Here is a 16,315-nt window from a genome sequence, read left to right on the forward strand (position 1 = left end):
GAAGGAAACTTAAAAACACAGGGAACCTCAGAATTGGAAGGCAGTAAGTTTAAGGGTCACATAATTATAGGTTAATGAACTGAGACATTGAGGGTGTTCCTACCCTCTGGAACCACAAGATATTTTAGTCCTCAAAATCTCAGATCCCATAAAGGCTTACGTGTTACAAGGTTCTGTAATCAGGAGTGGAGACTACATACCAGAGGCCTCAACTCTCATCTCCAGGAACTCTGCCTTGAGAACTGTGGGTAAAGGAGGAAAAACATTTCACTAAGACTCTAGAAATCAGAACGGGAAAGGCAAAGCAAGGGGATGGATTACTCTTCCAGGCCAGTGTCAAAGAGCCCATTTGAAAAATAGGAAGTGAGGGGTGCCTGGGTGGCTCAGTTGGTTAAGCATCTGCCTTCGGTTCAGGTCATGATCCCAGGGTCCTGGGATTGAGCCCCGAGTCAGGCTCCCTGCTCAGCTGAGCAGGGAGCCTGCTTCTTCCTCTCTCCCTTGCTCATGCTCTATCTCTCGCTATCTCTCTCTCTCAAATAAATAAATAAAATCTTTAAAAAAAAAGAAAAAAGGGAAATTATTCCATCCAAATGTTTCAAAACATCTAGATCTATGCTTATAAGTTGGGCTACCTCTCTGGCAGATTTAGAAAGCCCCGTAACCGAGATACAAAGAAATATCTCAGGTGTCAGAACAATCCTTTGAGTGTTAGACTATGGGAGGCTAGTGGAGCTCAGAGAAATTGGCCCAAAGACTATATTCTGTGATTATCTCTCATAGGGAGAAGGGCAAGGTGGAAGGGCAAATGTCATGCAAAACGTGAATCATCCTTTGCCTTAGGGATCAAACCAGCTTTCTCCAGCTTCTTGATGTGCTTCAGTACTATATTGTACTGAATATACTACTATATATAGTACTATATATAGTACTATCAGTACTATATTAGTCTTGTCTGGGAAGAGCTGGAGGAAAGAGATAATCCTAAAGAATGAAGCCCTGTAGAGTGTTCCCAGAACATCCCAGAAAATAGCTGGTCCCAGGGCTATTTCCATAGCATTGTTTTTTTACTTCTTTCCTAAGTCTATTTATACTCACTTCCTGAGTGATCTTATTTCTATTCATGGTTTAAATCACCACGAAATACTGAGAATCCACCAAAGGGCCACTATTAATATTGTGGTAAATGTAAATGCCCCATGGAGTTGCACAGTGGCAGTACTCAACAGTTCTACCCTTAAATCTCTGTGGGTTCAACCCCAACTACTATTCAAAGTTGCAGTTACCTACTGGACATTTCCTCCCTTATTTAAGTTTTATTTAAATTCCAGTTAGTGAACATACAGTGTAATAATAGTTTCAGGCGTACAATAGAGTAATTCGACACTTCCATACAATGCCCTGTGCCGATCACAAGTGCCCTCCTTATGCCCACCACATAAACCCCACCCCCAACCCCTTCTCTTCTAGTAAACATGTTTGTTCTCTATAATTAAGATTGTGTTACTTGGTTTGTCTCTCTCTCTCCATTTTTTCCCCTTTGCTCATTTGTTTTGTTTCTTAAATTCCACATATGAGTAAAATTATATGGTATTTGTCTTTCTCTGACTGACTTATTTCACTTAGCATAATACTCTCTACCTCCACCCAAGTAGTTGCAAATGGCAAGATTTCATTCCTTTTAATGGCTAATATGCCTCTGTGTGTGTGTGTGTGTGTGTGTGTGTGTGTGTGTGTGTGACGCTCACAACCTCTTCTTTATCCAGTCATCGGTCGGACATGGGCTGTTTCCATATTTTGGCTACTGTAGATAATGCTGCTATAAACACCAGGGTGCAGGTATCCCTTTGAATTAGTATTTTTCTATTCTTTCAGTAAATACCTAGTGCTGCAATTGCTGGATCATAGTGAAGTTCTATTTTTATCTCCATACTGTTTTCCAGCATGCCTGCACCAGTTAGCATTCCCACCAATAGTGCAAGAGGGCTCCCCTTTCTCCACATCTTCACCAACAACTGTTGTTTCTTGTGTTGTTGATTTTAGCCATTCTGACATACGTGATTTGGCATCGCATTGTAGGTTTGATTTCCATTTCCCTGATGAGTGATGTTGAGCATCTTTTCATGTGCCTGTTGGCCATCTGGATGTCTTCTTTGAAAAAAATGACTATTCCTGTCTTCTGCCCATTTTTTAACTGGATTATTTGTTTTTGGGGTGTTGAGTTTTATAAGTTCTTTATACACATTGGTTACTAACCCTTAATTGGATATGTCATTTGCAAATATCTTCTCCCATTCTGTAGGTTGCCCTTCAGTTTTGTTGATTGTTTCCTTCACTGTGCAGAAGCTTTTTATCTTGATGAAGTCCCAAACTTTATTTTTGCTTGTGTTTCCCTTGCCTCAGGAGACATATCTAGTAAGAAGTTGCTATGGACAAGGTCAAAGGAGTTTCTGCTTGTGTGCTCCTCTAGAATTTTAATGCTTTCCTGTATCACAAATTTAGGTCTTTATCCATTTTGAATTTATTCTTGTGTATGGTGTAAGAAAAGTGGTCCAGTTTCATTCTTTTGCATGTTGCTGTCCACTTTTCCCAACACCAGTTGCTGAGGAGACTGTCTTTTTCACACTGAATATTCATTCCTGCTTTGTCAAGGATTAACTGACCATAGTTGTGGGTTCATTTCTGGGATTTCTATTCTGTTCCATTGATCTATGTGTCTGTTTTTGTGCCACTACCATACTGTCTTGATCACTACAGATTTGTAATATAAGTTGAAGTCCAGAATCGTGATGCCACCAGCTTGGCTTTTTCTTTTCAAGGCTGCTTGGGCTATTCGGGGGTCTTTTGTGGTTCCATACAAATTTTAGGATTGTTTATTCTAGCTCTGTGAAAAATGCTGTTGTTATTTTCATAGGGATTGCATTAAATGTGTAGATTGCTTTGGGCAATATAGATTTTCCACAATATTTGTTCTTCCAACCCATGAGTGTGGAACATTTTGCCATTTCTTTGTGTCATCTTCAATTTCTTTCTTCAGTGTTTTGTAGTTTTCAGACTACAAAAGTCAGAGTACAGACCTTTTCCTCTTTGGTTAGGTTTCTTCCTAGGCATCTTATGGGTTTTGGTGCAATCGTAAATGGGATCGATTCCCCAATTTCTCTTTCTTCTGCCTCATTGCTAGTGTATAGAAATGCAACTGACTTCTGTGCATTGATTTTATATCCTGCCTGCCACTTTGCTGAATTCCTGTATGAGTTCTAGCAATTTTGGGGTAGAACCTTTAGAGTTTTCTATATAGAGTGCCATGTCATCTGCAAATAGTGAACGTTTCACTTCTTCCTGGCAATTTGGATGCCTTTTATTTCTTTTTGTTGCATGCTTCCTGTGGCTTGGCCTTCCAGTGCTATGTTAAATGACAGTGGTGAGAGTGGACATCCCTTGTCTTGTTCCTGACCATAGAGGAAAAACTCATTTCCCCCCCAGAGAGGATGATATTAGCTATGGGCTTTTCATATATGGCCTTTACTATGTTGAGGTATGTTAGAGGGTCCCTCTAAGCCTACTTTGTTGAGGGTTTTTATCATGAATGGATGTTGTACATTGTCACATGCTTTTTCTGCATCTATTGAAAGGATCGTATGGTTCTTTTCCTTTTATTAATGTGGTATATCACGTAGATTGTTGAATATTGAGCCACCCTTGCAGCCCAGGAATAGATCCCAGTTGATCCTGATGAATGGTTCTTTTAATGTACTATTGGATTTGGTTTGCTAGCATTTTATTGAGAATTTTTGCATCCATGTTCATGAGGGATATTGGCCCCTCGTTCTCTTTTTTTTTTTTTAATGGAGTCTTTATCTGGTTTTGGTATCAGGGTAATGCTGGCCTCATAGAATGAATTTAGAAGTTTTCCTTCCATTTCTGGTTTTTTTTATTTTTTGGAATAGTTTGAGAATAGGTATTAACTGTTCTTTAAATGTTTGGTAGAATTCCCCTGTGAAACCATCTGGCCCTGGACTTGCACTTGTTGGGAGATTTTTGATTACTGATTCAATTTCTTCGCTGGTTATCAGTTTGTTGAAGCTTTCTACTTCTTCCTGTTTCAGTTTTGGTCATTTGTATGTTTCTAGGAATGTATCCACTTCTTCCAGGTTGTCCAATTTGCTGGCATGTGTTTTTTCATAATATTCTAATTGCTTGTATTTCCGTGGTGTTGGTAGTTGTTTCTCCTTTCTCATTTGTGATTTTATTTGTTTGGGTCCTTTCTATTTTCTTTTTTTTTTTGTAAGTCTGGCTAGAGGTTTATCAATTTTGTTAATTTTTTCAAAGAACCAGCTCCTGCTTTCATTGGTCTGTTTTTTGGGGTATTCGTAGGTTCTATTTCATTTCTTTCTGCTTTAGTCTTCATTATTTCCTTCCTTCTCCTGTCTCTAGGCTTTGTTTGTTGTGCTTCCTGCAGGTGGCTTTGTGTTTATGCTGAGGGATGTGGCATGAAATGGCACCAGCCAGCTCCTCTGTTCCTGGATGTATCTCCATGAACACTGTCTCTCAGAGATGCGCTCTGAGAAGACTGAACAGTCTCCCCTGTGTTCTGCAGGTGTTTTTCAGATCACTTTTTCCATGGTGTCTGTCCCTGGGTTGTTTGCCTGCTTTCTTTCCAGGAGCAGCACAGTGCCTCCAGGCCTCTATCTCAGCCAAACCCATTCTCCTTTAAAACTCCATGCTTTAAACCCCCCAGGTTCAAGAATTCAGGAAATTTAACCACTCTCATTTTCCAAGCCAATGGCTTTAGGGAAATGTTCTCCTCGTGCATTCTTCTGTGTGCTGGTTTCTCTCTTGCCCGTCTCTGCAACCATAGCTCTCTCCCCTCCACAGCACCTGAGATCCCTCTCTCCCCTAAGTCCCCTCTCCACACTTCCTATATTCTTCAATATGGCCTCTTCTCTCCCTTTATTTGAGGAGTTTTTTTCTGACAGTCTTCATGTATATTTCTGGGATATTTAGGATGATTTTTAGTTATCTAGTTGTGTTCATTAGATGAAGCAAGCCTAGGGTTCTCCTATTCCACCACCATCTTCCTCTCAACCCGCACTGGGCATTTCTATCTGGATATCCCACAGGGTCTTCAAAAACACTGTTTCCAAAATTGAGGACAGCAACTTTCCCACAAAACCTATTCTTCCATGATTAATTGTTGTTACCATCCACTTAATTTTCCAAGTTAGACTTTTTTCCCTCTTACTCCTTCTCCAATGCTCCATGTTTTTTTCTTTAAAGATTTTATTTATTTATTTGTGAGAGAGAAACAGAGATACCAAGAGCACAAGTGGTGGGGAGGGCAGAGGGAAAGGGAGATGCAGACTGAGCAGGGAGCCCAATGTGGTACTTGATCCCAGGATCCTGGGCTCATGACCTGAGACAAAGCAGATACTTAACCGACTCAGCCACCCAGGTGCCCATCCAATGCTCCATGTTTGAAAAGTCACTCAGGTCTCATTGTGTCTATCTCAAATCTGTCCTTCTATTGCATTTCACTGGCAATGCCATCAGTTAGGGCCTCATCAACTGTTGCCATGATGATTAGCCTCCTAACTGGTCTCTGTCTCCAGTCTTTACTCTCCCATCTATCTTCCCCATTACTAAAAGAATGAGGTATCATTGTTGTGTTTTTTTTTTTTACAACTCAGTCATTTCAGAATATGCATTGTCATACTTAAAAGTTCCATGATTCCCCATGTACTACAGTATAAAGACCAAATTCCTCAGTACGCCATTGAAGGTCTTTATAATCTGGCCCCAGTCTATCCTTCTGGCTTCACTTCCAGGTAAGCTTCCCTCTTTTCACCCCCACATTGTAGCCAAGGTGAAACAATAATCCCTTACTGAACCTGTCTTGCATAAGCTGTTCTGCCTTGCTGAATGATCTTCCCCTTCTTTCTCTTCTTGATGGACCGCTTCTCATTTTCATTTAAGTTTTAATTTTTTTATTGGTTGTGGAAGAGAGAAGAATGAGGAAGTGAAGTGATTCATATGTTAGGCTATAGTCAGATACAAATGGGAAGCAAAAAGGAGAAGAACAAAAGTTAAGCAGATCATTATTTTTATCAGAGATGAGAGAAGAGCTTGCCAACAATGTCTATAGGTGGTACTGATGTGGCTAGTCTGAGGATCTTGACCAGTGGCCAGCATGTAGATGTACTGATGTAAGTGGTGGTTACAAGGTGGTTACAAGGTGGGATAGACAGAAGTGGTGTTTTTTTCTATGTGGATACTAATTGGGAGGAGCCTGTATGGTTTTATGGCTCATGACACACTGGAAGACAGGTGTATCCACTTAAGTCTTGCCCATACTCCTGTCAAGATGGAATCTGGGGTAAGGAATGGGATTAAATCTATAGCCAAACATAGGATAAGTAGAGTGGTGCTCTAGCCTGAAGTGCCTGGTTTGGCTATAGCACCCGCATTTTGTGTGTTGGTCCAAGAATTCCCCGAGCAGTAGGTGACAAAGCTCAGACAGCAGTTACCAGTCTTCCATACTCTCAACATCAGTTTGGCTATAGTTTCCCTATTAGAAGTCGGCCTGCCTTAAAGATTCTATTGGACTTTGTTCATGCCTCTTACATATTCTCTCTCAATACATTGGTTCCCTGTCCAAGGCTACAGATGAATTCCTCATATTTTTTGGTGTATTTCTACTCATTTTTAAGCCCCAACTTGGATATCACTTCCTCTAAAAGAGCTTCCTATCAATACAACCAGTTCATTCTGTTAACTCTAGTTTACTTCATTCCATTATCTTGGAACTTATTTCTCATATGGTTTATTCTAGGGAGGGAGGAAGTATCACCAGGAAATGGGAAGTGGTCCTGCTCACAGGTGGGTACTATATTAAGAGTATTAATGAGTCTCTCTGTCTCTCTCTTTCATTTTTTTTTTCTCAAGAGGGATATTTGACTAAGCCTGATTTAAAAAACTTCCTAGGCAAAAACTGTATTGTATTGGTAAGAGAAATCTGGGAGCTTGACTTCATTTTTATCTGTTATGGTGGAATAAATAGCAAATTATTGTCTAAGGAGAATTGGACCTGGTCTAATGGCTGACTGCCAAGCAGAACTAGGGTGACTTGCTCTGCAGGATCACATCCTGGTGAGTTAGGTCTCACAGTTTTGACTAGGTGATGTTAGACTTACTCTAGCTCCACTGCTGGTAAATTCACATTGTTCTTTTAACTGACCACCTAGAAGAGTTATGCTCTTATCACCCATCAGGAAGCACAATTGCAAACTCTCTAAAAAGCAACATGGAGCAAACTCACAAAAGAGTCCCTAAAGGGTAAGCAACCATTTCTTTAGGTATTCTAGTCTAAAGGGTCCCAAATGCCAGGCTTTGGACAATTTGTACCAATACCTTAGAAGCTTTAAAAACAAATTAACTGGAAGGAAGGTAGGAAGGAAGGAAATAAAACAAACAAACAAAAATAGATTCCTAGGCCCCAGTCTTGGAGATTCTGTTTTAGTGGGTCTAGAGTGGAAAGCAAGAATCTGTTTGTGTTTTTGTTCCCTCAACTGTTTCCGGGTGATTTATATCATACCACCTAATGTTTACCTATGCTTATTCTAAGGCTGTTTATGTTAGAGTGTTGTATTCTATATATTTCTATCAGCTGCCCTTTTAGAATATAATAGAGTCTAAATAAGTAAACTAACAAAAAAATAAGACCTACATTGAATGTCATGTGTTTTGCAATATTACTTAGCATGTGAGTACTGTGTGTGAGAGTGTGTGTGTGTGTGTGTGAGAGAGAGAGAGAGAGAGAAGCAGAAAAGAGGAGGAGGTTGAAAAACACAGTGGGAGACTCAAAGATACAACAGATACAGAGACAGGCAAAGAGAGAGAGACATGGGAGAAAGAGAGACAGAAAAAGAGTAAAACAAACAGGGAGACAGAGAGACAAAGACAGAAACAGAGATATAAGCAGAAAAACACAAAGAGAGACAGAAAGAGACTGAGAATGACAAAGACACAGGGAAAGAAACAGAGTATGAGAGAGACAAATAGAATAACAAAGATGGAGAAATATATGTACAGAAACAAAAACAGATGTATATGGTGAGAGACCAGGAGACAAAGAAACAGAACTAGGGGAGAGAAAGGGACAAACAGAGAGACAGAGATGGAGCTGTATAGAAACAGAAAAAGAGAATGTAAGAGAGGAGCTGTGATGTTCACAATCCATTTATTAAAAAGTAACTTGGTTTCTCTTCTGTCACCTACGTGTCTTACCTTCCTGTTTTTCGGGAAGCTGTTTCAAAGAACCTGGTCCTGGAAGCCACCCTGCAAAGAGAAGTCAATCAAGTCCCATGAGTTGCTCTGGAATATGTATGAGAACCAATAGACAATGGTCAAGACATAAAGTATAAACCAGACAGGCCACCAATTGAAGGGTTTTCCCTAGCTTGCATAAATTTTTGACATTTTCGTAAATACACTTAGCTACTTAATCAACATGATAGAAGCTTTGTCTTTCGTATTTCCCCCATTTTACAAGGATGGAAAGCAAGAGAGGCAAGGAAAAGGAATATTAGGAGGCAGTATATGAGAGGGGTCCTAAGCACTGGCTGAAGAGAGACCAATCAGTCTAGTTGTGACCATACAAGGCTGGTCCTTGAGAGCCGCTGTGGCCCTGCCTTTACTACTTTATACCTGGTTCCTTGGCTTCCAGTCCCACCTCAGGAAAACCTGCTGGCCATCAGCTCAGTTCTTACCCTGCAAGAGGCTCTCTGGAGAATCTGAGTCATTTTGGAAGATTAAAAAAAGTCACACCAGTGATTAAAAAAAAAAAAAGCCTGAAGTCACAAGTACAATGAACAAATCTGTTCATTAAATTTCTTTGAAAAACAATAGCAATAATAAGAAACTATGAATAATTTCCAGAGCCAAGGGAGCATGAAAACAGAAAGTAATTTTATCACCCTATAGAAATTAGAGCAGCATTAGTGAAATCTCTCAGCCTTGGGTGCTGAGTGGAACACTCCAAACAGGGCTTGTCTGTGACATTTCCCTAGACTATGAAGTGAATGATACCCTGAGGTTGTACACTGTATACCCTTCACAACCATATGGTAATCCTGAAAGTACTCCTGGTGGCCTAAGATGAGCCTTAGGTCAAGGTCGAGGAAAAACTCTACTTACACAGATGAGGGGATTTCCCCTGCATTGCTAACCACAATATCTGGCTTTGGTTCTGGCTTTTGGGGAGTAGCTGCCCGGCACGGAGGGTCTGGAGGCCTCACTGGGGGACGGACGATGGTAGGCTTTTCTCCTGGAGGCCGCACTTTGCTGAAACTGTCAGAGTCTCCTGAAAGAGAAAACAACACCAAGAAGTCGAATGGTTAGCCAAATGGAACACTGTTCATGAACAGGCACCCAATATTGGAGTTATCTGGACTACCTCCCTTAATGTCCACTTATTTTTGGTCACTAACAACTCTGGATTTCTTTTCCATTTTTTTTTTTTTGGTAATTCTTCCAGCAACTTAATCCTTTAGAAAGTCTATGTTTGAAACCTAGCTCTAGAATTTCTATTTGTGTGACCTAGGGTATGTCATATCAATTTGCCAAATCTTAGTTACGTCATCTACATAATGAAGACCAATAATACATGATCTTACGAGAGATTAAAATTTTAATTAGGTACTAACATGTTTAGTATGAGCCTGGCACATAGTAGGTATTTAGTCAATATCTGATGATGAATTTGAATTTGTTAAATTCATAATTACCAAAACTCAGGCCCTTTTTACTTAGACATTGACGATCATAGCAGTCCTCTAACTTACATCCCTGCTTCTATGTCTCTGGTTTCCAGATCAGTCAATATAAAACAAATATATGTAATTTTTTATGAAATGAATTTAACAGGAGTTTTAGCAGGAGTGACACTGATGCACTTACACATTGCTGGTAGCACTGTACACTGTGCTTATTCTATCTACATAGCCATAAAGAATTCTGGAAAAATGTTGATGAAATGCAAAATCATACATATGAGATAGTTCATACTTGTTAATCCAGTGTATTCCATTTTGGGGAACAGGCCCAAGGGAATTAACTGCCAAAAAATAGGAAAAACAATTTGCACAAAAACATTCTTCTTCATAGCAGAAACTTGGGCCTAACTACAAAGACTAAGCAAACCATTTTGTACAAGTACTTAACCAATACATATTACACATGAACTGACAAGGATTTGGGCCAGGTCAAAAAAATATATGCATTTAAGTGGAAAAAATCCACAAAAAGTACTCATGGCCTGATGAACACATGGCAATAGGCATATGCGTAACTATTCAAGGTTGTTAGCAGGGATGGGGGGAATGGAGCTAAGATGGTGGTGTAGGACTCTAGACTCATTTTGTCCCTCAAACACAGCTAGATAATTATCAAATTATTCTAAATACTCCAGAAATCAATCTGAAGACTGACTGAACAAACCCCACAACTAAAGGGACAGAAGAAGCCACATCAAAGAAGGTAGGAAGTGTGGACACATGGTTTGGGGGAGAAATGGATCATGGGTGCTGCAGAAGGGAAGGAGCCATGAGCGTGGAGAAAGGCAAGAGAGAGAGGAGCACACAGGGGAATGCACCCCCAAAGCCACGGGCTAGGAAAATGAGAAGCTGATTTTCATAAATCGGCGAGGGTAGGTTTAAAGACTGCTGTTTTAAAGTTTGGCATGCTTGACTATGAAAGAGCCCTGAGGGAGCTTCCCTACTCTTGGAGAGAAAGCAGGCAAACAACCAAGGGACAGACAGCATGGAAATAGTGATCTGAAGAACACCTGGGGCGCACAGAGGGGAGATTATTCGCTCTTCCTGGAACACCACCCTGAAAGGCAGGGTTCAGGGAGATGCCTCTTTGGGGACAAAGGAGTTGGCTGGTGCTACTTTCCTCCCCTGCCGCTCAACACAAACACAGAGCCACCTACAGAGGGCAGCTCTGCCCTTACACTGGCTGCCTAACTTGCTTACACCATGTCCCACACTCATGCGCTCCGGCACAACTGCTCTTCTCTGTCAAGCTCACCTCAATCCCAGCATGATGGGCCCCTTTCCAAGAAGACCAGCACAGGCCCCTGCCCACACCACATTCCTAAACCCTAGAGTTTTAAAAGTCAGCAGGCTTGAAGTAATTAGCACTTGGTATTACATGCAACTGATGAATCACTAAAATCTACCTCTGAAACTAATAATACAGAATATGTTAACTAACTTGAATTTAAATTAAAAAATTTAAAAAAAAACCAAACAAATAAGCACTTAATGAACTTTTATTTCTAATTTGGAAGATGTATTTGTGGCTAATATTTTGAAAAATTAACTATACTGGCCTTTTTGATTTGCCAAAATGATTGACAGACCTGCTGGCATTTGAAAGGATAGGTCAATATGTTGGACAGTCCACACAAGGAAGAACTGTCTCACCAATTGATGTTTCTTGATGAGCACCTTGCCACAGGGTAGTTATACATACTTTGGACAAAATACTGTGGTATTGTGCATAGATCCCTTTTTCTTTTCACAATTTTCATTAATGCTATTACCTAAAAAAGTTATCTGGAAATGAGGAAGTCAATGACTTCCCATAGAGATCCCTTTGGAGAAACTTATGTAAATGATCTGAATTGAAGAACCTAGAGAAACCCCAATATGGAAACAGAGTTTATTCAAAAAACACTTAACTCCATTTTCTCCAGGCACTGTGCTAGGTGTCCTAGAGGGTGCAAAGATGAATAAAATATGGCTCTTGCTCTTAAAAAGAAAATAAAGTCAGCAGGCTTTGTGGGGATAGAGCCCAAAGAGCACTGTGCTGCTCCTGAAGAGAAGGCAGTATACAACCCGGAGTCAGACAGTGTGGAAACAGCAATCTGAAAAATGCCTGGGACAGATGGCAGGGAGATTATTTGCTCTTCTTGGAGTGCTTCTCTGAGAGGCAGTGGGCACTCCAGGAACAAGCTAGCTGGCACCATTCCCCCTGCCCAAGCCCCTCAGCATAAACAAAGAGCCACCTGCAAGAAGCACTACAGCACCAACACAAGACACCTAGTCTGCTTACACCAGATCCCATACCACTGCTCTCTGGTGGTACTGCCCCTCTCAGTCAAGCCTGCATCAGTCACAGTGCGGTGGGTCCCTTCTGTAGAAGACCAAAGAAACCCCTGCCCACACCACATCTTCTGACCAGAAAGCTCTGCAGTGCTTCACTTCTAGTGTAATAAGTATTAGCTCTCATTTCACAAGCAGACCAGAGTTCACAGAGTTAAAACTCACCACATTTTGAACAAGAACCAAACACTGCCCACTGCAGGCAAGGATAACCTCTGAGGATGATTGGCCTGAAGGATAGGGCAGCAAAACACAACAGCAGAGCACATGCAGCATACACCAGTGACACTCCCTGAAGCTCCAGGCCATGGATACTGTATGACCTCTTCTTCATAAAGCCGTTACTCGCAGGAGCAGGAAATATGACTGGCTTTTCTAACACAGAGAAGATAGAGACTTAGAAAAAAATGTGAAGACAGGGAGATTTATCCCAAATGAAACAATAAGATTAGGTCACAGCCAGCGATCCAATTGAAACAGATATAAATAACATGCCTGATGGAGAATTTAAAGCAATAATCATAAGGATACTTGCTGGGCTTGAGAAAAGAATGGAAGACTTCAGGGAGGCCCTTACCACAGAGACAAAAGAGTTAAAAAAGAATCAGTCAAGGACACATATTGCATGGTGCACTGGGTGTTATATGCAAGTAATGAATCATGGAACTTTACATCAAAAACTAGGGATGCACTGTAAGATGACTAACATAATAAAAAATATTATTAATTTAAAAAAAGAATCAGTCAGAAATGAAAAATGCAACAACTGAAATTGGAAACAGACTTGATGGAATTAACACAAGGCTAGAAAAAGCAGACAAATGAATAAGTGATATAGAGGACAAAATAATGGAAAATAATGAAGCTGAACAAAAGAAAGAAAGAGGAATTATGGAACACAAGAATAGACTTAGGGAACTCAGTGACTCCATCAAATGTAATAACATTCGTATTTTAGCAGTCCCAGAAGAAGAGAGAGAAAAGGGGGCAGAAAATTAACTTGAACAAGTCATAGCTAAAAACTTCCCTATCTGCAGAAGGAAACAGTTACTCAGATTCAGGATACACAGAAAACTCACACCAAAATCAACAACATCAGGCCAACAACAAACATACTACAGTTAAATTTTCAAAATGTAATGATATAGAAAAAATCTCAAAGCAGAAAGACAAAAGAAGTCCCTAACTTACAGGGAAGACCCACAAGGCCAGCTACAGATTTCTCAACAGAAACATGGCAAGACAGAAGGGAGTGGCATGATGTATTCAAGGTGCTAAATGGGAACAATCTGCAGCCAAGAATACTCTGTCTGGCAGGGTTGTCCATTCAGAATAGAAGGGGAGATAAGGAGTTTCCCAGACAAACAAAAAAATAAAGGAGTTTGTGACCACTAAAACATCTCTACAGGAAATATTAAAGGGGACTCTTTGAGTGGAAAGGAAAAACCAGAACTGACAGGGACAAAAAAGGAACAGAAAACATCTCCAGAAACAACAACAAAACAAATAATGAAATGGCATTAAATACATATCTATCACTAATTACTCTGAATGTAGATGAACTAAATGCTCCAATTAAAAGACATAAGGTATTTGAATGGATAAAATAATAAATCCATCTATATGCTGCCTACAAGAGACTCATTTTAGATCAAAAGACACCTGCAGATTGAAAAGGAGGGGATGGAGAAAATTTTATCTTGCAAAAGGATGTTAAAAGAAAGCCAAAATAGCAATACTTGTATTGAACAAACTAGACTTAAACCAAAGACTGTAACAAGAGACGGAGAAAGGCACTATATCATAATAAAGGGGGTAATCCAACAAGAAGATCTAACAACTGTAAATATTTACGCCCACAACGTGGGAGCACCGAAATACATAAAACAATTAATAACAAACAGAGAGTAATACTATAATAGGGGAATAGAACACTCCCACTTACATCAATGTACACCTCATCTAAGCAGAATATCAACAAGAAAACAATGGCTTTGAATGACACCCTAGGCCAGATGGATTTAAGAGATATATTCAGAATATTCCATCCTAAAACAGCATAATATGCATTCTTTTCCAGTACACATGGGACATTCTCCAAAATAGATCACATACAAGGTCACAAATCAGGCTTCAACAAGTACACAAAGACTGAGATCACGCCATACATCTTTTCTGACCACAAGGCTATGAAACTTGAAGTCAACCACAAGAAAAATTTGGAAAGACCACATGGAGGTTAAACAACATTTTACTTAACAAAGAATGGGTCAACCAGGAAATCAAAGAATAAATTAAAACATACATGGACTTTACATCAAAAACCAGGGATGTACTGTATGGTGACTAACATAATATAATAAAAAAATAATTGTATTAAAAAAATAAAACATACATGGAAACAAATGAAATGAAATGAAATAGAAATGAACTGAAAATGAAAACATGATGGTCCAAAACCTTTGGGATGCGACAAAATTGGTCCTAAGAGGGAAGCAGATATAGGAATATAGGCCTAGCTCAAGAGGTAAGAAAAATCTCAATTAACTACCTAACCTTATAACTAAAGGAGCTAGAGAAAGAACAACAAACAAAGCCTAGAGCCTGGAGAAGAAAGGAAATAATGAAGACTAAAGCAGAAAGAAATGAAATAGAACCTACAAATACCCCAAAAAACAGACCAATGAAAGCAGGAGCTGGTTCTTTGAAAAAATTAACAAAATTGATAAACCTCTAGCCAGACTTACAAAAAAAAAAAGAAAATAGAAAGGACCCAAACAAATAAAATCACAAATGAGAAAGGAGAAACAACTACCAACACCACGGAAATACAAGCAATTAGAATATTATGAAAAAACACATGCCAGCAAATTGGACAACCTGGAAGAAGTGGATACATTCCTAGAAACATACAAATGACCAAAACTGAAACAGGAAGAAATAGAAAGCTTCAACAAACTGATAACCAGCAAAGAAAGTGAATCAGTAATCAAAAATCTCCCAACAAGTGCAAGTCCAGGGCCAGATGGTTTCACAGGGGAATTCTACCAAACATTTAAAGAACAGTTAATACCTATTCTCAAACTATTCCAAAAAAAAAAAAAAAACCAGAAATGGAAGGAGAACGAGGGGCCAATATCCCTCATGAACATGGATGCAAAAATTCTCAATAAAATGCTAGCAAACCAAATCCAATAGTACATTAAAAGAACCATTCATCAGGATCAACTGGGATCTATTCCTGGGCTGCAAGGGTGGCTCAATATTCAACAATCTACGTGATATACCACATTAATAAAAGGAAAAGAACCATACGATCCTTTCAATAGATGCAGAAAAAGCATGTGACAATGTACAACATCCATTCATGATAAAAACCCTCAACAAAGTAGGCTTAGAGGGACCCTCTAACATACCTCAACATAGTAAAGGCCATATATGAAAAGCCCATAGCTAATATCATCCTCTCTGGGGGGGAAATGAGTTTTTCCTCTATGGTCAGGAACAAGACAAGGGATGTCCACTCTCACCACTGTCATTTAACATAGCACTGGAAGGCCAAGCCACAGGAAGCATGCAACAAAAAGAAATAAAAGGCATCCAAATTGCCAGGAAGAAGTGAAACGTTCACTATTTGCAGATGACATGGCACTCTATATAGAAAACTCTAAAGGTTCTACCCCAAAATTGCTAGAACTCATACAGGAATTCAGCAAAGTGGCAGGCAGGATATAAAATCAATGCACAGAAGTCAGTTGCATTTCTATACACTAGCAATGAGGCAGAAGAAAGAGAAATTGGGGAATCGATCCCATTTACGATTGCACCAAAACCCATAAGATGCCTAGGAAGAAACCTAACCAAAGAGGAAAAGGTCTGTACTCTGACTTTTGTAGTCTGAAAACTACAAAACACTGAAGAAAGAAATTGAAGATGACACAAAGAAATGGCAAAATGTTCCACACTCATGGGTTGGAAGAACAAATATTGTGGAAAATCTATATTGCCCAAAGCAATCTACACATTTAATGCAATCCCTATGAAAATAACAACAGCATTTTTCACAGAGCTAGAATAAACAATCCTAAAATTTGTATGGAACCAAAAAAGACCCTGAACAGCAAAAGTAATGTTGAAAAAGAAAACCAAAGCTG

At 39.6% G+C, this 16,315-nt stretch overlaps 1 protein-coding gene across 1 annotated transcript in view; it reads right to left on the bottom strand.

Annotated features, from left to right (window-relative positions):
* The window catches only part of OPHN1 (oligophrenin 1), a 624,918-nt gene that overhangs the window by 6,759 nt on the left and 601,844 nt on the right, over positions 1 to 16,315 (bottom strand). Inside the window, exons 22-24 of the mRNA XM_040630677.1 lie at positions 9,190 to 9,355; positions 8,281 to 8,331; positions 201 to 242 (exon numbers count right to left, since the gene is read on the bottom strand). Coding sequence (XP_040486611.1) covers positions 209 to 242; positions 8,281 to 8,331; positions 9,190 to 9,355 — 251 coding nt within the window. The 3' untranslated portion in view covers positions 201 to 208. The remainder of the gene's footprint in view (positions 1 to 200; positions 243 to 8,280; positions 8,332 to 9,189; positions 9,356 to 16,315) is intronic.

Source organism: Ursus maritimus (genome assembly GCF_017311325.1).
Source record: "Ursus maritimus isolate PB19 chromosome X unlocalized genomic scaffold, ASM1731132v1 scaffold_X1, whole genome shotgun sequence".
Classification (NCBI taxonomy): Eukaryota; Metazoa; Chordata; class Mammalia; order Carnivora; family Ursidae; genus Ursus; species Ursus maritimus.